Genomic DNA, 24,829 nt, shown 5'->3' with positions numbered 1-24,829 from the left:
CATAAGCATCTCAGTTGTTTTAACTTCTGTTGAGAAAAGGTTTTACTCAGACTCTCATTTGGGGTTTGGGGTTTTCTCTTTTGTTTTGTTTGTTGTGACTATATTCAGAATCTCTTGTCTTTTGTCTCTTCCCTTAGTCTTTGGCTCTTCCCTCTACCAATGTGGCAAAAACTCTCCAGCTGATAATCATCAACCTCCTCCCAGTGAAGTATGTGGAGGTTTGGCTATATCCATTCTCAGAGTAAACACCTAAAGAAGAAGTTTAGCTAACTTGGATTGCAGGCCCCTTTCTCTTTGGGCTTCAATGCTTTTTCTGTTCTCATCTACCCTGCTCTGTGCTCCAACCTGCCCTTTTGGACCTCCTCTTCTCTTCTAGTAGCTTTTCTTCTCCTTTGTATGCCTTTTGGCATTTGGGTGGGAGAGGCCCAAAAACACAGTGTCATGGTTGGAAGTGGATTAGCTAAGGAATTCCACATTTGAACCCTGAAACTTTAGAAGTTGTTCTGTCACTTTTGCTTAGCACTTGATGAGGGTTGGGATATGTAGATGCTGAGTAAAACTAAGTACTAAAGTTTTCCAAGATTTTTCTTGAAGGTTTAACTTGTCATATGTGGTCTCTTTTTGATTTAGTTTTATTTAGTATTCATGACCAGCTATTCCTTCCCTGTAGGTTTTTATTTGGAAAAGTTTGCAGAAAATCACCATCTTGACATCTTGCTGAACGTATGTAGCTTGGTATTTAAAGTCTCCTTAAGTCGGAATTCTCTAGGACTTGCTTATTTCTTATTATGCACCTACATCTACATTTACTTTCCATTTCAGACTAGTGAAATAGCCATTCCTTGAACTCAGCATTTCTAATCTTATCTCAATTTTATAGAATCTTTCCCTATACCTGAAATGTGCTCCATTGTCCCTTTTATTTTCAGAATCTTTTGTTCTCTTCAAGATCCATTTCAGGTACCACTTTCTCTAAGAAATCTTTACTGATTCACATGCTTATTAAAATTCTATCTTTCTTCAAATGATTGGGTAGTTATTTCTCTGGTCTCATATCACCACATAGAACATAAGGTCTTAGGAGGCAGGGATTATCTTTGTTGTGTATGATGCTATTTTTGTGTCCCAAATAACTAGCTCAACACCTTGCACATAGGTTTGTTGAATTGAATTGAACTAGATTTATGCCCGCTCCTTCATATTCCACTTATTCTGATTTGCTTTTTAGTTCAGTTAGTCTGTTTACTATCACTTTGGACTGCCATTCCTATACTTTGTTTACTTACCTAGGTATCAGATTTCTCCCTGGTACTGTCTTTGACCCCCACTTCAGACTTAAAGGACAAGGATCTCTATCTACAGGATGAAAAAAGACCAATTATGAACATAAATGTTTGTATGTAGGTCAGAATGCATCTGAATTGGAACCCAGAATTTAGAGAGAAGTCAGTTGGAAGAAATTTAGTAGAACTGGTTAGAGTACTAGATTTTACTTCTAGTCCATCAGAATGGCTAAGATATTAGGACAACCATGCAGATCTAGAGAATAAATGGGAAAATTCTGGAAACAGTTGTGTCTTACTTCCAGCTGGGCCTCCATTGTTACCATTGAAAAGAAGGACCCTTTAATTCCTCCCCTTACAAAAAGCAGTAGTTGGCACCAATTATCAGGTTTGCCCAAGAACCCAGAAGCCCCAACTCTTGCCCAGCTCCCTTATACTGTCCTTCTGATTTCTATCCTGGAATTGGAATAGAAGGGAATAAATTCTTGTGGGCATGCAACTTGTCAACATCCTCTACAATTGCTGAAGTTACCATCATTTTAACAGTCACAGTTACTGAAGACCAAGAAAAGAAAATTATTCCACTTGGCACTTTCAAATGGATTGGCATCAGAAAGAGATCTAGTTTTGTCAATGGAAGTGGTATTAAAGAAGATGCATTACCATGTACTTTTCCACTACACCTCAAGAATCATAAGACCTTTCCATCCAGCTTACAGCAGAAACCTCTTTTGTGTACTGTCTCTTGCTATTATTATGTGAGCTCCTTAAAGGCACTGAGTCTTTCTCTCTGTATTCCTAGCACTTAGCAGAGTGCTTTGTACATAGTAATTGCATAATAAATGTCTTTTCATTCATTCATTCAAGTCAAGTCAATTCCTCAAACCTTACACTCTATCCCATTAGAACTACAAGACATTTTGATAAAAGACAACATTGAATCAGGAGCTGCCGAGACAGCAACTCATGCTAAATTTTTAGTATAAGCTTAGTGTATCTCTCTCCAGTTATCTGCTTTTCTGAGTTCAAATCAAATTCATGTTGCCTTTCATCTATTTGTCTCATAGTATTTCCTTAGTTATGATTTTTGAACAACATTCTTACTCACCCTCTTTTGGCCTTCACTTCACTCCCTTTGCAATTGTTATTGATCCTTGGACTTACATACTTTGTGTCAGTCTATGACTACAATCTACACCTGTCTACACCTGACACCCAGCTCTCACTTGTGGCTCCTAGTAGCTGCTAGCATGCGGCAGCGGCCACACCCCGAGCAACGGCTTCGACAGGCCGGCTAAACCTTGTGAGGGTAGCCATCGGGTTGTCATGGACCCCTGGTGAACCAGGGCTTTGCTCACCCAGCAAGTGAAGACTGCTTCGGCGGAACAGGCAGAAGAAACCAACAAGAAGGTTCAATGGCTGAGATGGCGACACAGCAAAGCACTGTGGAGTGCTTTGGGTATGTTGGAGCACAAAGGACAACACGACCATCCAATGCAGCTGAGGAAGTCTCCAGGTGTAACGACTTTTCGTGCCACTGGACCCAGGCTTCCAACACCGAGAGAGTGGGACTGTCTCTGTGCATTGACTTTTCCACTTAAATCTCCTTCACACACAAGTGTCTTTGTGCACACTCATCTATCATAGATGAAAATACACAAAGACAATCGTCATCCTGGGTTACCGAGAGACTGCTACTACTACTATGACTACAATCGTTGTGATATTCTTGAGAAGATTGGTAAAGGAAAGAAGTTGATAAATGCCAAGGACCTGGATATTTCTTTTCCCCTTCTCTCTTCCCCTCTCCTTCACTCTCCTTTCTTCCTTCCTTTCCCCATTCCCTCTCCCTCCCCTCCCCTCCTCTTTTGTGTCCTTCCCTCCCTTCTCTTCCCCTCTCCTCTTTTCTCCTTTTCTCTCCTCCCCTTCCATCTTCTCCCCTTCCCTTCTCTCTCCTTTTTTCTCCTCCCCTCCCCTCTCCTTTTCTCTCCTCCCCTTCCCTCTTCTCTCCTTCCCTCCCCTCTCCTTTTCTCTCCTCCACTCCCCTCTCATTTTCCTTCTCCCTCCCTCCTCCTCTCTCCTCTCCTCTGTTCTCTTTTAAGTTTAATCTGCATTATTAACATCTTCTCCATCCTTTCATTACATATAGACAAAAAAAAAACAATAAATGAAGCACACATGGATGTGTTGCCAAGGAATAAGTACTCACCTTGAAAATTTAACTATGAGTTCTCTTGAGCTGGTTCGAGCTGGCTCCTGCACACACTCCTGATTTGAAGTGTCCACTCAGAATCTTTCTGTGATTTGAAATCTTGGAAGGTACCCAACCAAATTTGGCAATGTGCCTAAACCTCCAGCAGTGAAGCTAAATGATCCCATTTCCTGGGGCTGCCCTGCATACAAAGGAGTCCTGCAAGATACTTTACTTGCACTGGCATTTTAGTCAGTGGATTCCAGTTTGCTTCCCATTTTTAGACATAAAAATGTAGTGAGTGCAACAATTGTCACTTATGTTAATATAGAACTTTAAAGTTTGCAAAGTACATGTAAGCTTCATAACAACTTTGTAAGGTAGGTGCTAAAAGAATTAATATCTCTATTTTATAGATAAGGAACCTAAAGCCCAAGGAGGTCATGTGATTTACTGATGCGCATATAGCCAGTAAGTGTGAAAGGTGGAGATGTGAACCCAAATCTTTCTAACTCAAAGTCCAAAGCCCTATTCCATACCTCATATCATTCCATCCTACAGGAATATGACAGAAAAATCTGATTTTAGGACATTAACTCTAAAGGTTATCTCTCACCTTCCAGATTATTTGTTCTCCCTAATGCTCATCAGTGGGTATTGCTTTAACTATTTGGTGTGTGAAACCATTTAGAACACATTATTTTAAAATCATGCAATACCTTCTCATTATATTTATAATTGCTGAGGACTTAGAGAAGCTAAAATAGGTAAATAGATTTGAAATCTCTACTGGATACTGGCGAAGTTGCCTGCCAATGGAAAACCAAATGCCATCACACACTTCAAAACAAGAATTCTTAGAAATGGAAAACCAAGTGAGACTACTGCCATCAAGGAATCTGACATAAAAGACTGTAGGGTGCCATAGAACCATAAAATTAGAGCTCAGAAAGGAATTTAGAACCTATAGGATCTAGTCCTCCATTTTACAGGTGAAGGAACTAAAGACCACAAAAGTTAAATACTTTGCTTAAGATTATATAGAGCAGTGGTGTCAAACCCAAACAAAGTGGAACAATTGATCTGCATGTAAGGATCCTTGCCAGTACATATTGACTTTGAAAATTGTAGGATTTAAATTAACATCCAACACTCCAAGTATTAATTTTATAAAGTTTATTGATAATCACTGGAAGTAGAAGGAAGAAAAAGGAAATAGAAGTATAAAAACCTAATTATCTAACAAAAGTAAACCCACATGAGTAAGTTTTCCTGGCTCTCAAAAAGCCTACATCCCCAGCTGTCTGAGATAACAAGAAGAGAGAGCGAGAGGTGGGGCTACACAAAATTTATATCCTGCCTACATCAGCACATAACATGAGAAGGAGAGTGGGGTACTGGGAATTGTAGTTCTGGGGTTCAGATTATAATTACACAAAATCATATATTAAGATTTATGTTCTGTTTTTTTTTTTTAATTTTGTTAAATGTTTCCCAATTACATTTTCATCTGATTTACCTTGGTGGTTTAGTGGGTTAGGTTTTTAATACCTATGATATAGTATACTAGTAGTAAAATGAGGATTTGATTCTAGCTTCTGTGATGCCACACATAGCATTTACTCCACTGTATCATTCTGTTTCCTAAATAAACAACTCTCAATTAACCAAAGTGTAAGTTTGATGGATGAAGCAGGTAAGTGGCCCAGGGGATAGAGTGTTGCATCTGGAGTCAGGAAAACCTCAGTCCAAATCTGGCCTCAGACACTTCCTAGCTATGTGACCCTGGGCAAGTCACTTAACCTCTAATTGCCTCACAAAAGGATTCACTGGATCTACTGAAGAAGAAATAACAAATCATTCCGTTGTCCTCATCAAGAAAACCCTATGGATAGCTATTTTCTAAGGGATCACAAAGAATCAGACATAATTCAACAAGATTTGATGAACTTTTATTTGGAACTTTCAGAGACTATGAAGATCCACTAGGACCTTATACCAGAAGACCCATGAAAATCAATGGTACACTGTCTAGTCTCTGACATTGCTGGTAGATAGTCAGAAAATGTACATGATCCAAGAGTTCCTGTATTACTCTTGGAGGCATGATGCTTTCTAATACCTAGTTGACTGGAAGGGATCCAGGTCAGAGAGATTTACATGGGACTCCAATTCCCTCCTCTAGCCATGCACCCAATATAAATCAAGGCTTCTTTGCATAATATCTCCATGTATTTTTGTTTCTATAACCTTGAGAAATCTCCTAAGGAAGGGATGAAATTTGGGTCCTGAGATGACACAGACACAGATGCTCACATGACAAAAGAATAACAAAAAAGCTGACATTGGACTTGGAGTGGCTAAGGTGAACAACACACTATAAACTCAATTATATATCCTAACCACCCTCCCCAAATCTGAGTTGTTCACATAAAGATAGAACTCTTCTTGACCCTGACCTAAAAACCTCCACTTCACAACTCTTTATCATTTTTGCCTCATATTTGTTTTTTGGATTTCCCAGTTGGACTCTTGTTGTCACTTCAGCTTATCTTCTTAACTGCTTCCTTCTGGGATTCTGAGCTTTGGCTTATTCTTCACTGACAAGAGAAAGGAAAATAGAGAAAAGTGGAGGGCCTTGTCTGGCTACTCACATCTGTCAGTCTGTAGAATTAGCTGAGGTTAGTGATCTTAGTTGGGGTAGATAAGATAACATATGTGCTCAAGGAGACAGTTATGTATAATATAATTTTGGCCCAGAATTGGATAGGTATAGAAACTAGATCAAAGAAGTAATTGGTGTAGAAAACTACTTATATTGATGCACTTTTTCTAAAGCTCAAGTTCTGAGTTGGACACTTGGACACAGTCAGGATATGTGACACAGGACATCTTGGTTCTAGGGCTGACTTGCTATACAATTTCTCTTGAAGCAGGATATTACAGAAAAAAGAAATCAATCAATAAACATTCATTAAATGTCTACTATGTGCAAGGCACTATGCTGAGCACTAATGCTCTCTATGCTTAAGTATAAAGTTAGGTCTGGAAGCTTCAGATAAAGAAGCTTCTTAGAGAAGAAAACAGTGACCCCTGGAAAAGCTAAAATATTTAGTGTTTCTAAAGAATAGCTATACAAATCTACAAAGGAAATATTAAGCAGTTTTTCAGAGATCAGGCTCTAACAAATGGGTTCTGGGTAGTATGTTTGGCAGATAGGTTTTTCAGACTGGTAAGAGGGGTCAAAAGGTATAAGTAATACTTAAATTTTACATTTGAAAAGCCCTTTGCTGACAATAAAATATATTCACATTCATGATCTCATTTTTAATAAGTTTTCTTATATTTCTACTACATGAAAAGCACTGTGTGAGGTACTAAGGGAAATAAAAATGATAATTAAATTAGTGTCCTTATCCTCCAGGAACTTGGATACAATTAGGTTAAGAAGACATGCACAAACTACTATCAAACAAAATAAAGCATGGTAAATGCATGAGGCAGCAAGGTGGCACAGTGGATAGAATATCAGGTCTGGAGTCAGGGAGTCCTAGCCTCAAATTTAGACTCAGATACTTTTTTAGCTGGGCAAGTCATGTAACCCTGTTTACTTCACTTTCTGTATCTATAAAATGAGCTGGAGAAAAGCATGGCAAACCACTCCAGTATCTTTTCTCAGAAAATCCTAAATGTAATCACCAAGTGTCAGATATAGCTTAAACAATTACAAAAACATGTGTGTTGAGAGTTGTGAACAAAGTGGGATTGGAGGATCATTTTCAACTGGGGAACAAAGAGGAAATGGGGAACAGAGAGGAGTTGAGTCTGAAAGAAAGGAGGGTGTTCAATAGGCAGAGATCATTAAGAGATTATTAACATCTCATGCTTGGGGTCATCATGAAGACAAGACAGTTCTAACTCCAAAAGTATTGATTGGCTAGAATAATTGAAGGAGTTGAATAAGATACAGTTGAATAAGAACAAACTTAAATTCATATACCTGAGTTCAAAAAATTAACTTCACAAATATAATATTGGGGAATTATGAGAAAGTAGTTGTTTATCTTCAAAGGATCTGGGACTTAGGTGCTTAATACTTGACAAATATTTGCTTGATTATTGGCCAGTTATAAAATATGAAGGAGAAAAGAGACAAAATATAAAAATGTGACATACATTATTTTTTCATAACTCTCGGTGGGCTATCTAATGTCTTCTCTTGGGAACAATTTTCTCAATTAAAAACTCTGAAGGAAGAATAAATTCTGGAGCTCTGTCTTCCCTCTGTGAAAGAACACCACTACGTACCCTCCCAGGTGGATGAAAGGAAAAAAAAAAACACACACAACACCTTTTTCTCCTGAAACCTGAGCTGCTCTCACCAAAATAGCCCCAGAGATACTCTTGGACAGCAGAGCAGACATGCCCATAGATTGCTGTGGTTGAGAAAATGCTTCCTGTAGGTCCTTATTTACCTTGTACAAAATTGTCTTTTCCAGAATATTGGAGGAGAGCCTTTGAGCTGAAGTATACTAACTGAGCCTTTTTTGTCTTGTCTTCTTTTTTGTTGTTATTTCATTCTAAAACTAGGGTTGGTAATTTGTGTTTCTCATAATGGAAGTATTTTAAATAAACTTAACAAACAGAAGCACTTTATGATTAGGGTCAAGAAACCTAGGTAATGAAGGAGAAGAAGTAAAATTATTATTTTGGAAACAAGGCTCATTCCATGAAGGATCTTAGTTAGATTAAGCTCTTTGACATTAATCATGTTTGGGCATCATCTCAGAGGATGGCATTTTTAAATACTTCTATCACCAGAAAATATCTAACTCATCCATAGAATAAGGCAATGGACTTTACCAAGAACATATGAATTAGTATCTGTTCAATACTTGTACAGTTGAATTAATATAATGTTTTTCCAAAAGCATAAATTTATACCAGACTCATCTGTTTTATACTGATAAAAATAATAAAAAACTATGTTCGTCTCATTATTTCTGTCCATTTTGAATATTGGGTATAAAGTAGAAAATAATTCATTTTATTTTTTAAGGCAGTATTGGACTTCCCAAATGAACTCACTGTGAAATGTATGGGTGGTTAACCTGTACGTTTCCTATCAAGGGAAAGAATAATGGTGTTATAGTAATAGAAATTCTTCTTGAGTTAAACTCAGTGGCTCAGAATCATAGATATATGCTGCATCAATTTTGGAATAGTAGTCTGTTTTCTATGATGTTGACAAACATACACTATATAGAGTGGTATCTACTAAATTCTCAACACATGTTGTGCCCTAGGAAGTGACAAGAAGTTAAGATGTCTGCTATATCTTTTGAACTTCAATGGGGTTCCTTCTTGCAAAGCAACTACTTCTTGGATTTGTAGAATATTAAAAAAAACATATCAGAGCCAGTTAAACTTTATACATCAATGTGGCAAGGTATCATTATTATAGTAGAAGCTGGGTGCCATTTTGTTTTACTGGAGGGAAATCCAATATGAATAAAATAGCAACTTTTCAAACATGACATTTAATCCATGCATGTAAATCAAACTGAGAATCTATTATTCATTATTAAAAAGGTGGCATATTTTTATTACACTGAAAATGAAACACAAATACTGTGAAAAATTTAGTGCCTTTTCTTGAAGTTTCAAGACACTTATCATATAGTCATCTAGCCAGTACTGGCACTCATTTTAAAATATAGCTACAAAATTAATACATTTGAAGTTTTATGCTTGAAAAAAAAAGATGCCCAATTTCAGTGAAACAGAAAAAATTTATTTTTTATTTAAGACTTCCTAAATACTTAAGATGGTAAAGTGCTTTGGTAATGTTCAAATTCATGTGTGTGTATGTGTATAATATAGTCCATATTCTTTTCATCATTAGTCATGCCCACAGTTTTTTCCCTGAAGTGCTTTCTGAAAACTACATATTTCAGAAACTGATTAACATGACCCAAAGTATTAATTCTTAAAATATGATGAACCCAACACTTTCCAAGAGGTTATTTTCTGAATGTCAGTATATGTCTGAGAATTGTAATGCTTTTAATAACCCAAAGCAAAAAGTATTAATAGAAAAACTAAAACCTAAACTTTAATGATGTTACTATTGTTATTATTGCTACATTCTGCAGTACCATGAAATGTAACATGTTTCCTGAACTCTATAACCCTGATTTTTTTCCCTACTGGGTATCCCATGTCCCCTCCAGGGTTCAAGCTATCACCATTTTCCCTGGATTTTTGAAGTTCTCTGTACCTCAAAACCATTGCAAAAGGGAGGCTACAGACCTCATTTTTTCAATGTGCCATAATACATAGATTGGATCATTTGATGTGTGTACTTCTTAAGTCACCACCTCACTCCCACTATCATTGATCCGGGACATTTTACCACAAAGATTAATACTAATCAATACCTTAAGCAGATTTTATATTATATTGCTTAGAAAGGTTACAATGTGTGGGACCAAACTTTAACAAGTAGGGAACACAGCATCCCAGAGCTCTTTAAAGAGGATTATCACTTCTCTTTTTCTCTAGTTAAAATAATTCATTTTTAGAATGATAGATTGTTTCATGTCTTTTTTATTTTTTCCTTTTATGGATGAATAAGTTTTACAATGGTTGTCAATATAGTAGATGGTCTAGTGGATAGAATGCTAGGTTCAGGAAGACTCATCTTTCTGAGTTCAGATCTGGTCTCAGATGCTTTGTAGTTGTATGATCCTGGGGAAGTCATTTAACCCTCTTTGCCTCAATTTCCTCATGTATAAATGAGGCAGAGAAAAAAATGGCAAACTACTCCAGTATCTTTGCCAAGAAAACTCTAAATGATGTTGTGAATTATTGGACATCATTGAAACACCTGAACGTCAACATCTAAATAGTTATAAGCACAAAGAAGTTTGTAACCATTATCTCATTTAATATTGATTACAATCCCACTCATATAGGTAGTGTCAAATGCTATCATCTGTCTTATGAATGAGGAAATTGAGGCTTATGTAGGTTAAATTAATTGGTTGATTTTCCTCAGCTAATATGTTCCTGACCCTAGAATTTATTCCAGATCACAGAATCATAGAATCTAAGCAGCAAAAAGGGATTTCTTTTGAACCTCATTTGGCAATACACTTTCCAATACACCATGCTAAATCCCATTTTGAATTGTGGTTATTCAGTTTTTCAGTTGTGTCCAAATCTTTATTACTTCACTTGAGATTTTCTTGCCAAAGATTCTGGAGGATTGCAGCATTTATTATCCAGCTTATTTTATAGATGAGGAAACTGAGACAAACAAGGTTAAATGATTTGCTCACAGTCAAATAGTAAATAAGTCTGAAGACAAATTTGAATTGAGGAAAAGGAGTCTATATGTACCTGTAAGATGGGGAGTAGAAAAGAGAACCATTGGGGGTGAATGGAATGTTGAGGATCAACAGTTGCATGAAACAAGAATGACAGTTGGGATCTGAACAAGGACTTCTGGTAAATTCTCCTGAGGAGCAGGGTCTTGAGGGCTGAGACACAGAAGGGAATGGAAGGAGGAACTGTTTCTTAGGGCCATTCAAGACACCTGTGGAAATTTCTATCACAGACAGAAATTCTAATATTGAGGATTCCTGTTTAAACATTACTGGTTCCTGTCAAGAAACCTAATTTCTTCAAAGACATTAATTTCCATGAATTATTGAGATACTGGACTCTAGTCAGTGAGCCCTTTTTTCTACTTCTCCCCTGGGTATGAGAAAACCTTGTACTTCAGTAATTAGTTTTATTTAGAAAAGAGATTTAGGGCAACTAGAACCCCTCTTACCTCAACCCTTTGCCCCAATCAACAATTAAATCAAATAAGCAGTCAGATGGTGAATTCAATCTTGTTTATTTATATCTAGAGAGTAAGTCCATTGTCAGATTCCATCTTGTTGCCAGTTTTCAAGAAGATATGAGGGGGACGCTTGTGAGTGCCCCAAAGCAGCACATATCTGTATTGAGGTCCCATATACCTCTCCTTATAAAGAAGGCTTTCCTGTCATCCTTGAGGGCTAGCTTGGCCCTCAAGGGGCAAGTCTTCACTGAGGGGAGATCTCCATTTGTCTTCCTCAAGTAATTCAGGGACTCCGGGAGGGAGTAGTGAGGGAAGCCATTTTCATCAACCCTTTCCTCACTGCCTTCAACCCTCATTTCTCCATCTAAGAAGTGTGAGTCCCCCCAAAATTACACACCTAAAGAAATTATACAAAAAATATCTTTTCTGTGATACTGTATACTATACCATGTCCCTTATTGTTTGCAAATTTCCACATGCATCTTCTTGACTTAAAAGATTATCCTACTACTTCTATTAGATATGGTCCTTTTGAATATGGTAGAACTTTTCCTCATCACTGAATTATAGTCACAAATCCAAAGATCACAAGTTCACTCTGTTTATTATATATTTTCTGTGTACATAGATATCGATTTCCATGAACAGGAAGATTCCTATTTGTGCCTTATTTCCCATATGGTCTTATAATTTCTCCCCAAATTCTTTAATTTAGCCTGTGTTTATTCTTGAAAAATAAGTCTTTTTAGCTTATTGACTAATAAGTAAAATGGCAATGTTGCAAAGTGGATAAAGTATTGATTCTGTAGTTAAAGAGCCCGAGTTTAAGACCTATATTTGATGCTTACTTCCTGTGTAGCTTTAGTCAAATCCAGGACTCCTCAGGGGCTCTGTTTACTTACCTGCAAAACTGTCTAGATGGACTCTGTGTTCTCTTTTAGCACTATATGATCATTATAATGGTTAAATTGGGATTTAAATTGGGATAAATAAGAGTTATTAAAAAAAAAGTGGTCACTGATTATGATCCCTTAAGTCAGGAAAACTATTAGCAGCTTTTAGCAATTTTGTTTAATTGAAATATTAGTAAAAAGAGGGAAATGTGGAAGGGAAAGAGGTAAGGAGACTGCCTAGTCTACCCTAAATGCTAATCTGATGAAATGAAGCTTGCTCCCCCATAGAGTTCCAATCTCCATGTGGGAATCCTAACCACTCACCAGTGTTAAATTTATTGCTGTTGGACTGAAAAATATAGTTTCCAGGGATTTAATTTCTAAATCCCAAAATGAATTACTAAAGCAAAATGGAATTTATGGTATTTTATTTACAATAGAGGGAAGATAGTAAGGAAGAGAGAAAAGGGGAGAGAGCTCTGGCTGCCTCAGTGTCAGGTAGAAATTCTAAGTCCCAGCCAGGGGAAAGGAGTCACACCTCCAGAAAGGCAAGGAAACTAAGTCAGCCTTTCACTCACATTGGTAAAGCAGTCTGAGGTCTCCTGCACAAGCTCCTCCAGGGGTCCAGTTCCACAGCCAAGTGTCTTCACTCCAAGTCTGAGTGTCTGTCTTCCAGTCACTCCTCAAGTGTATGATGATTCTTCCGGTCTCTCCTCCAAATGACTCTTCTTCACTCCAAGCCTGAGTGACTGTTCTATCCAGTCCAACTATGAGTGACTGAAGATCTATTTCTATATCTCCTTGTGTGATTCTATTTCCTCTATTTAAAGACCTTTTTCTCTTGTGTCACCTCCCCCAAATTTTACATCTACCAATCACAGCAGATGATACTCTCCAGGACTATCCACTCAATGTATGAAATGGGTGTTCACACCTTTTGTAGTTAGTTAACACCTTTTTGTGGTTAGTTCACATGTTCTTGTAGTTAAAATGGGTAGATCTACTTTAAATACTGAGTTAACACTTTGGGGATTAAAATCTAAAAATAGAGAGGGGATTACAATTTAATCTTCCCAATAAAGGAAGAGTTAAGTACCTTCATTGTTACAATCAGGAGATAGCCAAATCCAATCTTCATACCAGCAAGCTGGGCAGGATCCAGGTAAGTTCCCAATGCAGAAAAACCCATATGAGCTAAGCTCACCAAGGCAGCAGTGAAGCCAACAAAAAAGTCCCGGACTCCAAGAAGCTCCAAAGCCAAAACCTCCAGTTGAAAGGCCCAAAGCTCCAAGTCAAAGTCAATGTCCAAAAGCCCCAAGGAGCTGTCCTCCAAAGGACAACACCAAAGGAGAAGCCTCAAGGAAAAGTTCCCTGGACAAGAAGTTCAGGACTTTTTTGTAGTCCTTTTTCCATGTCACTTCCTGTCCCTTTCCCACATCATGGGAACCAATCTCAGTCTTTCAATTTGTCTAGCACTGTGGGTGGGAGAGGGCAGTGACCTTTGGAGTTGTCACCTACTCTATCATGTGACTTGTGAACTTCCATACTTAGTGACTGGTAAGGTACTGAGTAGGGGTACTTAAATTTTTGATTGATTAACTTAAAAATCACTCATTGATCATAAAAGAGAGTTTCATTCAGTTTTCATATCCTATTATCTTAAAATATCTAAGGCAATTAATTCTAGTAATATTGAGGCTTAAGGAAATACTTTAAATAATTTTCCATATGATTAGGACAAAAGTTATTGATATCTATAGTAAGTTGTATAAGAACTTTCATAGGCAAGATTAGACAACTCTGGATTTTGTTTGTATCACTTTTATGTACTTTTTCTGTTTTATTATAATAATTAGTTTCTCAAGGGTTTGGGAACAAATCATTGCTAAATATGAAGTCTCTTGCCTATACTAATTGCTCAATTAATGGTTTTTGAATTGAATATTCAGTGACAGAGACAGCAGTCCAGACTCAATAATTTCACAATTTCAGTCCTCTTTCCCTTAAATGTAAAAAAAAAAACTGTGCATCTAGAGCCTCTTTGGCAAAGCTGTGGCTCAGATCCACAGGCAGAACATAGGGAGCTGCTCTTGTCTCCTTCTTCTTGGAGCCCTAGGACTTTTTTTGCATGCCCCACCCCTCTGTCCAGCTGCCCAAAGCAAGCACTTTCTGCTTCAACTCTCTTGGGTAATCCCCCAGGGTCACAGACAGGTTGAATTTGCCCTCTGGGTACTGGAACTGGGAAAAAGGTTGCACACCCCTGGTCTAGAGGGACTTTCTAAGATCTGTTCCAGTTTTAAATTTATGTTCCTATAATTCTTTGAAGACTAAGAAAACTGAATGAATTTCCTCAGGTATAAAATATAGCTACTGAAAAGAGATAAGAGTGGCAATCTGCCTATGAAGTTGTTTGTCTCTACAGGATCATTTCTAAAATAGTCAGAGCCCTTGATTGACAGGCTTTGTAGGAGGGTGGGAGTAGAGTTGATTTATATACTTCAATGTCAGAAAAATATCACAGACATTCAAAGATCAGTATCTACTCAGAGATTGCTATATTTAGGGTGAAGAAGGAACAATAGCTGTTTAGAAATTATCAAACATGTCTTTGTTCTAAGAGATATGTTTGCAAATTCCACACACATATATATGTTTAATTTCTTTTTAGTTTTTGATCTAATCAAAATGAAGATGTTCAAAATTTTATCTTTTAGTACAATGGGCTCACAAGCCTCCCCCTCATGTCTTCTTGAAAATTGGCAACAAGATGGAGTCTGCCAATGGGCTTACTCTCTCTATATAAATAAACAAGATTGAATTTGCTATCTGACTGCTTATTTGATTATTTGATAAGTAAAAAAATAAAAGTCTCAGAACTGAATTTGTTAGCTTAAGTTTTTCATTTAGAATTCATTGCCTCTAGAATAAATTATTTTTAGTTGAACATTTTTGTAACAGAGAAATAAATTAGTCCATAGTGAAGTTAAGGTAAAATGATGGAACTGGGATATAACTGCTTTAATTTCTGCTATGATCCATTCTCCATGAAAAATAACAAAATATACTTTTAATGATAAACTTTTCCTATTTTTTTAATATGGATAAAATGAGTGAGTGTTCAAGGTAAGGTCAATTAAGCAGATACAAAGACAATGTCTTAGACATCTTTGTATCTCTCCATAACACCCCATAACACTTCAACATAATGGGTATCTCTTGTTTGAATATTCATTTGCAATATGCTTATGTATGTATGTGTTGCTTTCTACTTTTGTTGAAAATCATTCTAATTTCGCCCAAAACTGAAAAAAATGAAAAGAATTACAAAGAATCAATTTTACAGGGTTGTAAAGAAAAAGACTAACTAATAATAGCTAACATTTATATAGCACTTACACTTTTTTAAATTTAAAATTTTCCTTTTTTCATTTAGAATATTTTTCCACGGTTACATAATTCACGATCCCCACTCCCCTCTTTATTCTCCCCTACCAAATCTGACAAGCAGTTCCACTGTGTTATACATGTATCATTGTTCAAAACTTTTTCCGTGTTATTTAGTAGAATAACAGTAGACTGTTCCTTTATGCAGTAGACTGATCCTTTTTCATCAAAAACGAATCATATTCCTATCACACTATGTGATCAATCTCATATTTTTCTAAAGCATTTCCATTTCCACAGTTCTTTGGATGTGGACAGTATTCTTTCTCCTAAATTCCTCTGGATTGCCCTGGGTCATTGCATTGCTATTAGTAGAAAATTCTATTGCATTTGATTGTGCCATTATGTATCAGACTTTGTGTTCGCCTGGTTCTGCTCCTTTCATTCTGCATCAATTCCTGGAGGTCTTTCCAGTTCACATGGAATTCCTCCAGCTCATTATTCCTTTGAGCATAATAGTATTCCATCACCAACATATACCACAATTTGTTCAGCCATTTTCCAATTGATGGACACTCCCTCATTTTCCAATTTTTTTGCCACCACAAAGAGCACAGCTATGAATATTTTTGTACAAATCTTTTTCCTTATTATCTCTCTGGGGTACAAATCCAGCAGTGGTATGGCTGGATCAAAGGGGAGGCAGCCTTTTAAAGTCCTTTGGGCATAGTTCCAAATTGTCCTCCAGAATGGTTGGACCAATTCATAACTCCACCAGGCGTATAGCACTTACTTTGTGACCAGCACTCTGCTAAGTACATTACAATTATGATTTCATTTGATCCTCACAACAAGTCTGGGAGATAGATGCTATTATCTATACTCTCTTTATAGGTGAGTAAATAGAGGTTAAGGAATTCATGAGGGGATCACACAGCTGATAAGTGTCTCAGGCTGAATCTAGATTTAGGTCTTCCCCTGTCAAGGTCCATTTCTCTATCCACTTCATGATCCAGTTACAGTGGATTTTTGGTGGGATATTGAAATGGTATAATCTTTATGGAAAGTGATTTGGAGTTATGCAAATAAGGTAGTTTAAATATCCTTACCTTTTTGAGATTCCACTATAGTGGTTATTGACAAAAATGTCTCCATATGCAGCAATATATTTATAACAGCTCTTTTTGTAGTCGTCAAGAAGAAAATTTTAAGTTAGAGAACCCATAGGTTGCAAGTTTTGAGAGATCATCAATTCTAAAAGTATAATTAACATGGTAGAATGTAGATAAGGATTGAGGAGGCTTTATGAACTGAAAACCATTGTGTTTGAAGGGATATCAATATGAACATTCAAGAACCCAAGGGTGAGATGAAGAAGATGGAGAATAAAGTTGATGATTCAGGTAATGAATTCCTTGACAAGAGAAGGGTCATGACCTAGAATCTGGCCAGTGTCCTCATCTTACTCTTCCTTATCTTCCTCATACTCCTCTTCCTCTTCTTCATTCTTCTTCTTTTAAGGGAAGTGTGGAAAGCATTATCTCTTTCTGCACATAGCGTTTTGGTCATACTATCAACTCTATCATTCAGCATTAATAATCTAGTTTATTCTTGCCTTTAGTTTTAGTTTTTTCTTCCATAGATCTTCTTCTATTTGAGTAGTTTCATCTAAACCTCTTTCATTCCCTTGTCATCTATTATTACAATGCAATAGTTTTTAGGCTATTGAATTCTAGATCTTTTGTTCTTATAAAAGAATTTTGAGCTTTTTTTGTCTGACTCTATGAGGTGTTCCACTGTAGTTTGATTGGTATAAGTCAAAATATATAAATTAAATTAAGCAATATGGTCATTGTTATTATATTAGGAAAGCCTAATCATGAGCAATGCATGTCCTTAAAATTATTTACTATTCTTAATTACTTCAAGGAATGTCTTGTAATTGTATTTAAATAGTGAATGTCCCATGGTACATTAGCTTCCAAATATTTTATAAATTTTGTATTTCTAGTTCTTTTAAAAAAATCTTTCTAGAGAAATTAATTGATTTATTTGTAGTGGCAACTCTAGAAATGTTTGTTGATTGACTAATTTCTGTATATGAAGTAATTGGATTTCTGCATAGAAATATTAGTTAGAAATATTAAATTATTTTAATTTAAAAGATTCTTATAGTTTCCTTTTCAAATTGCAAAAGTAGTGATAAAACATGTAAAATTAAAATATATTTAGATTAGTTTCATGATCAATCAAACATTGGGAAGAAAAGACACTGACAAGGAATAAGTTTATTGGCCTTTATTCAAATTCCATTTACCTTTTATTTTCACTTTGAACTACTTTGATTCTATTGAAGTATTGGCTCTGATGGCTAACAAAGAGCAAAGTCTAGACTGACTGACAAGCCATGACAGTTTAAATTTGGTTGAAGTGTCCTGGAAGGAAAAGTAGATCAGATTGAGACTGTAAAAAGTTTTTAATAAAAAAAAATGTTAAGGAGTTTAAATTTTAACTGATACAAAGAGATTTAGAGGATGTCAAGATCTAGGAATGGGGTAACAGGAATAATTCTTCAATAGAAAATATAGGAATTACATAGAACTGAGAACTTAATCAATAACCATTGATTATAGCCCTGCTATATACAAAATGCTGACATAAGACAAAAATTTCCTATATGCACCAAAATGTTTTTGTAGTCTTTGTAAGTATGAGGTCACATGTAATAAAAGTAACTCATAGTTATGTAGTACTTCAGAATAAGCAGTAATCTTTCTGTGGTTTCATTTAGTAACAGCAATGGTCTTTCATATGTTTTTACTGATACTAGGATGACTCAGAACTTCTGATTTTGATCAAATCAGGGTGGACTGAACTGTTTTTTACATCTTTACTTAATTCTTTGTCAGCGAAGAGTTAAAGATAATAAAATACCAAGATTCTAAACTCATATGATGGGAACTTTTTTTTGTGTTGCTCTCAACAGAAAAATGGAACATTGAATAAATGGTTGGTTTGGAGAGAAATGTAAAGAATTTGCCTTTGAAACTTTGTGTTAGAGATATTGATGAGAAATCAAACTCAAACTGTCCAATGGACAATTGTTGATGCAGCAATTGAATTTAGAAGAGCTAGTAGGTTTAGATACATAGCTTTGGGAGTTATCAAATAATTAAACTGATGTGAGCCAATAAGTTACCAACTGAGAATGTAAGAAGAGGGAAGAGGATTAAGTATGCAGGAGCAGAAGGTGAGTGTATACTTCAGAGGTGTCCAAAAGATAATAGTTCAGAAAAAGTCAATATATTTCATGAATGTAGAGATCATTGGTACCTTTAAAGGGGAGTGGTTTCAGTTGAGGAAGAGTGAAGGATAAGAAGTTTGAGAACTTGGGAGATTGGAAAGATGTTGATGTCATCCACAGAAATGGGGAATTTTAATGGAGACGTGCATTTGGGGAGAGGGTAGAGATAATGTGAATGTCATCCATTCATATCTGCTTATCTTGTGCTACTCATTATTTCCTATTCAAAATTGAATAGTGTTTGTGGTTGTTGACAGGGAAGGACTCAATGATTACCAATCCACAGTTCAGACTCCACTATTGAATGACACCTGCTAGAGTCATGAGGTATTCGAGAGCAGGAGATAGGGAATTTTGCTTGTGGAGTTGCTATGATTGCCATGTTTTGTTCTGTATGCTATTTTATGAAAATATATTTATATAACACTTTATACTATTGGCATTACCTTCATATATTCTCTCACTCGCTTCTTCAAGTGAGAAAAATCAGGTAGTCTCTATATTTAATAGATGGGACAATCAGGAATCTAGAAAATATATGTAGAACAGTTACCTTACATATTCAAGATGACATTGTAATGTCTGATATGGAGCTAGACCTATGGTTCATTCTCCAAATTGTTCTTCCTTTAAGTGACAACAGGCTGCTAGCATATTTCTGATTCTCTATCAATCAACTAACAACAACAAAAAATTAATCAGTACCTACTATCTCTCAGGTACTGTGCCAGGTTCTGAGGGTATTGTTGTCTTTGTTGTTCATTAATTTCAGTCATGTCTGACTCTTTATGACCCAATTTGGGGTTTTCTTTGCAAAGACACTGCTGTGGTTTGCCATTTCCTTCTCCATTTCATTTTAAAGATGAGGAAACTGAGGCAAGAAGGACTAAGTGACTTGCCCAGGGTCACACAGTTAGCAACTGTCTGAGATTAGATTTGAATTCATGAAGATGAATCTTCTTGATTCCAAATCCAGTGCTATACTCACTGAAAAGAACCACTCTCCCCCCTGATACCTCCAAAAAGAAATGGTCCCAAATCTTAAGGATTTTCCATTTTAGGGAATGGGGATTAGATAGCATGTGCACAGATGAAAATATAAAAACTAAGGCAATTTAAAATGTACATAGCATGAATACTTGGTCACATTTTAGAGGAGATATTATAAACTTGGGGAATAAGTAAAGGCTTCATGTAGAAGGTGTTTCTTGAGCTGAGCTTCCAAGGAAGCTAAAAAAACCTGTAGCAGAGGGAGTGCCTTCTGCATTCCATTCTTATGGTCTATAGTTGTTACTAATATAAACTTGTAATTGCTCTAATAATGCAATATGAGAATATAAAATAGATGGAATTTTGGTTAAAAACATAGTTTTGCTCGGCTTCATTATTTTTCACTTAGGGAGAAAAAGCAGGTGACTGAACTGTACTCTTTCTCCATTTTTTTCTTTCCACCTTTCACTCCCACTTCACAAAGGTTACTAGCATCCAACTAGCCAAATGAAAAGTATGGCTTGATTAAGGATCTCTTTTGTCAGTAATTTGTGCCTAATGTTTTTAGCTTTCCCACGGGCTGTTATAGAAAATGGTAAATCTGGTTTAAATGAAACCTGATACTGTTAATGGTTTAATAGCAGCTGCCACAGGGTTATGGCATTTTTCAACAGATGTTTCTCTTTCATTTTAAGCCTACACAAAGTCTTAGAATATATTTACATAAATAATATAAACTACACCTACATATCAATGGCTATGTTTGTCATTCCAAATGTATTCTTAAGCAATTTCCCATTCTCACCCATGTCTAATTAAATACATACATATGATTGAACAAGACATTAAGGGCTATGCATTGAGGGAAATTATTCCTGTCATGTACTAGCCTTTGAAAAAAAGGCAAAGAAATTGACCACATCTCTGGAGCTGGTGAAATTGACTCGCATATGACCAATCAGTTCATTTCATTCATTTTTATGCTCAAGATTGTTTCCTATAGATAGATGGTGGAGAAACTGGCACTTTAAGGTCACTAAAAGGAGTCCATATGTGCTTATTTCCATTTACTTTTAAAAAATTGGTTTGTTTCTATCATTTCTTTTGTAATACATTGTCATTAAGAATACTGATGGGAAATTTAATTTTTCCTAGCTAGAAGGAAGGCCTGAAGGATAATAACTAAAATGAACATAGTCCTTACTAAATGCCAGATACTATGCAAATATTATGACATTTGATCCTCACAGCAAGTCTTGGAGGAATGTGCTATCATTACTCTCATGTTTTAATTGAGGAAACGGAGGCAAATAAGGTTAAATAGCATATCCAGGGTTACACAACTAGGAAATATCTGAGATTGGACCTGAACTCCTGTCTTCCTGTCTCTGGGCCTGGTAGATACTGTCATTTTTAGTGGAATCCCAGGAACTCAGGAACTTTTAGGAGGGTTCCTGAAGGCTCAGAAGCTTACCAGAGTCAATGGAGAGTCAGTTTCAAGTGAAGTGCATTATTACCCTTGTGTGCAACAGAAATTGTGGGGACCTTGGAAATTTCAAAGTTCACCCTCTTTTACCACTTATCAAAATATATACAACCATGGAAATCAATAATTTAGAATATAATGCTTGAGAGAGAGAGAGAGAGAGAGAGAGAGAGAGAGAGAGAGAGAGAGAGAGACAGAGACAGAGACAGAGACAGAGAGAGAGAGAGATCTCCTTGTCTGTATCAATGACCTACTGAAAGAGTGACCTTCTTGAGCAGAACTTTGCTATTTAGGCACTTAGTAAGGACTATGTGGGGTGTACGGGGTGCTCAGGGAGGAGTAGTATCTCTGGTATGGAGGGCTTGTCATGCCCTCCTAGGGCAGCTCTCCAACCTTTGATCCTCACCTGACACCCTGCTCTCACTTTTGGCTCCTAGTAGCTGCTAGCATACAGCAGCGGTCACACCCCAGGTAATGGCTTCGACAAGCCGGCTAAACCTTGTGAGGGTAGCCAGTGGGTCATAGACCCCTGGTGAACCAGGGCTTTGCTCACCCAGCATGTGAAGACTGCTTTGGTGGAACAGGCGGAAGAAACCAATAAGAAGGTTCAACGGCTGAGATGGCGACGCAGCAAAGCACTGTGGAGTGCTCTGGGCGTGTTGGAGCACAAAAGACAACACGGTCATCCAATGCAGCTGAGGAAGTCTCTAGGTGTAACAACTTTTCGTGCCACTGGACCCAGGCTTCCAATGCGGAGAGAGTGGGACTGTCTCTGTGCATCGACTTTTCCACTTAAATCTCCTTCACGCACAAGTGTTTTTGTGCACGCTCATCTACATCACAGATGAAAGTGCACAAAGACAATCGTCATCCTCAGTTACTGAGAGACTACTACTATACTATATGGACTATGTTCATTTTAGTTATTATCCTTCAGGCCTTCCTTGCTATTTTCTTGACTGTTGCTGCTACTCAACTCTGGCAAATTTATCTTTTCTCCCCTTACTGCCCATCCTCTGACTCATCACTATTCAACTTGTATTAATCATCCATGAGAGTTTCTTGCTCTCTTGAAATTTTATTTATTAGCTGTCTATATTTTATCATGATTTTTATTTCCAGATAATGATATTAATTTTAATCTTAGTGAGTGTTTGCTTGAAAAGTATGTATCATAGGACAGGACAACAGAAAATAGAAGTCCACTGACTAATAAATAGCACTACACTTAATAGCAAGAATAAACTAAAGTTATCGCTTTTTTTCTCATCATAGAGATTAAGCAATAATTTCACTTTTAATAAGGCACACTTCCAGGAGGTATTTTTCATTTTCCTCATATCTTAGGTTGTTTACTTTAGCCTGGAATCATTCAATAAAATCTTCCAAGCCTAATATGTAGCCATCAGGATGAAAGGTAGTGGTCTGGATTTCCTTTGAGTTGGTTCCTTTAACAGAGGCAAAGAAACATGGTCAGTTTTTAGCTGCCTTCCCCCAGGCCCCAGAGGTATATTTTTATGGTCCTATCCTTGTTCTTTATTCCTAACTAGAGGGGGAATATATGTAAATGGAGATTAGACTTTGAAAGACACATCAGATAAATCAAAAAATGGCAAGAAAGTAGAAAGTAGAGGAATAGGAATACCTTCAGGGTTTACCAGAAGCACTGGAAAATCTAAAGGTTGAAAAGTTTTGCAGCTTTTCTTTTAAAGTTGCTTAGCTCCCTTTTTGACCCCTTGATTGTTCACTGAGATGCCATCATCATAGCTCATTATGGAAGTTTGACAATTACCAGCTTTTATTTATCAAAGTAAACTGCTTAGCTGGATAACTGAACCAGGAAGGATTGTTGGAAAAATGATCAAATCTCAAATACCTTTTTTTCTGTATTGTTTATAGCAACAGTTCTCCAAGTATGGTCTGGATACCTATGGGCATTCCCAAGATTCTTTCAGGGATTCTGCACATTCAAAATTTTCATAAAAATACTAGAAGTTTTAATTTCTAATACATTACATCTTGATAGATATAAACTCACAGAAACCAAAAATTTTTTTGGGGGGGACAAAAGCATCCTCAATAATTTTTAAGACTATAAAGGGGGTCTTAAAGTAAAAAAAAAATGAGAACTGTTGGTCTATAGTCTAAATAAATGAACAAAAAGCACATATTAAACACATATGTGGTGCTAGGCAGTATTGTTAAATGTTAGAGGTACAAATGAAAAAATTGGTCTGTCTACTCTCAAGGAACTTACCTTCTAAAAAATTGCTATTAAATATTTTCCTTGGAGGAATGTATTTCTTCTATCACTATATTCATGAAGTTTTTCTTCATTATACATTGTCTAGTATTAAAAGTCTTTTGAGAAAAAAGAACGTTCACTGTACTCATTGAGTTTCTTTGTAGAATGAATTTTCTGATGTTAAAAAAATATGGCCTACATGTAGAAGGTCTAGTTATATCCACTCAATTAATAAAGTTTCCGTGAGTTTCAGCACACCTCCATTGACGTCTTCTTATATTTATGTTTATGAGAGATTTAATTTGAATTATACTTTGTATTGTTTTCTAAAGTGTTCTAGCAAGTAGCTCATAAGTTTATCTTTCTCCTCCCTAGGTTCTGCCTTCTAATGAACACGTGAAGCCTGGCATGACTCTCCTGTTTGAATTTCTTCTCTTTCGTGGGACTTATGTGTCTATTGACCGCGTAGTAGGCTGGGGAGCTTTTCCTTTCTGTGACAACAACTTTGATATAGTGGAGGGAAAATTCAAGTGTCCACTTCTCCGAGGTCATTATGATCAGAAACTTGAACATTTCAGGAAAATTGAAGATTTGATTTGTTCAGATTTGGACCACTGGTTGTGTAATCTCTATTTTCAGGTTTGTAATCAGATGCTATAAATATCAAAAGAACCGAGAAACTTTCAAAGCTGTTTCTATTTGACCCTCCATGTGTTTTCATATCACCTCAAAGTTCAATGAGTAGCAACCTCTCTAATTAGTAAAAATAATTTGCACCAAAAAATCAACTTATAATTCAAGTTAGGTTGGTGTAATAGGGGTAAATAAAACTTTTAAGATTTATAGATTCTCATAGCCAAAGGTAAACTCAAAGACCATATATTTCACATCTTCTTCCAGCAAACTCCTGCACTGGGGGTAATTAGAAGTTTTGTCTGAGGCAATTCAATTAGCTAATGATAGAACTGGAAATAGAACCCAGCTTTCCCAATTCCCAGTAAATATTCAGTTCATGATACTATGCTACTTCGCAAGTTAGCTACCTAATTCTTTGCATTGTATATTTATATATTTTTTCTGACAAGTTTAAACTGCTTAATAAATTTGAATTCTAATTTTTCAATTTTAAAAATCTATGATATCTTTCAATTACAGAATAATCAATCAATTTAGTTAACATGCCATGATGATCACTTTGATA

At 36.3% G+C, this 24,829-nt stretch overlaps 1 protein-coding gene across 1 annotated transcript in view; it reads left to right on the top strand.

The window, feature by feature from the left end:
• Positions 1–24,288, top strand: part of LOC130458089 (uncharacterized) — a 45,378-nt gene extending 21,090 nt beyond the window's left edge. The window contains exon 3 of the mRNA XM_056821052.1: positions 24,004–24,288. Coding sequence (XP_056677030.1) covers positions 24,004–24,288 — 285 coding nt within the window. The remainder of the gene's footprint in view (positions 1–24,003) is intronic.
• The last annotated feature ends 541 nt before the right edge of the window (positions 24,289–24,829 follow it).

This window comes from Monodelphis domestica, chromosome 3, assembly GCF_027887165.1.
Source record: "Monodelphis domestica isolate mMonDom1 chromosome 3, mMonDom1.pri, whole genome shotgun sequence".
In the NCBI taxonomy this organism is placed as follows: Eukaryota; Metazoa; Chordata; class Mammalia; order Didelphimorphia; family Didelphidae; genus Monodelphis; species Monodelphis domestica.
The sequence above is the reverse complement of the archived record's forward strand: the minus strand, read 5'-3'. Positions and strand labels throughout refer to the sequence as shown.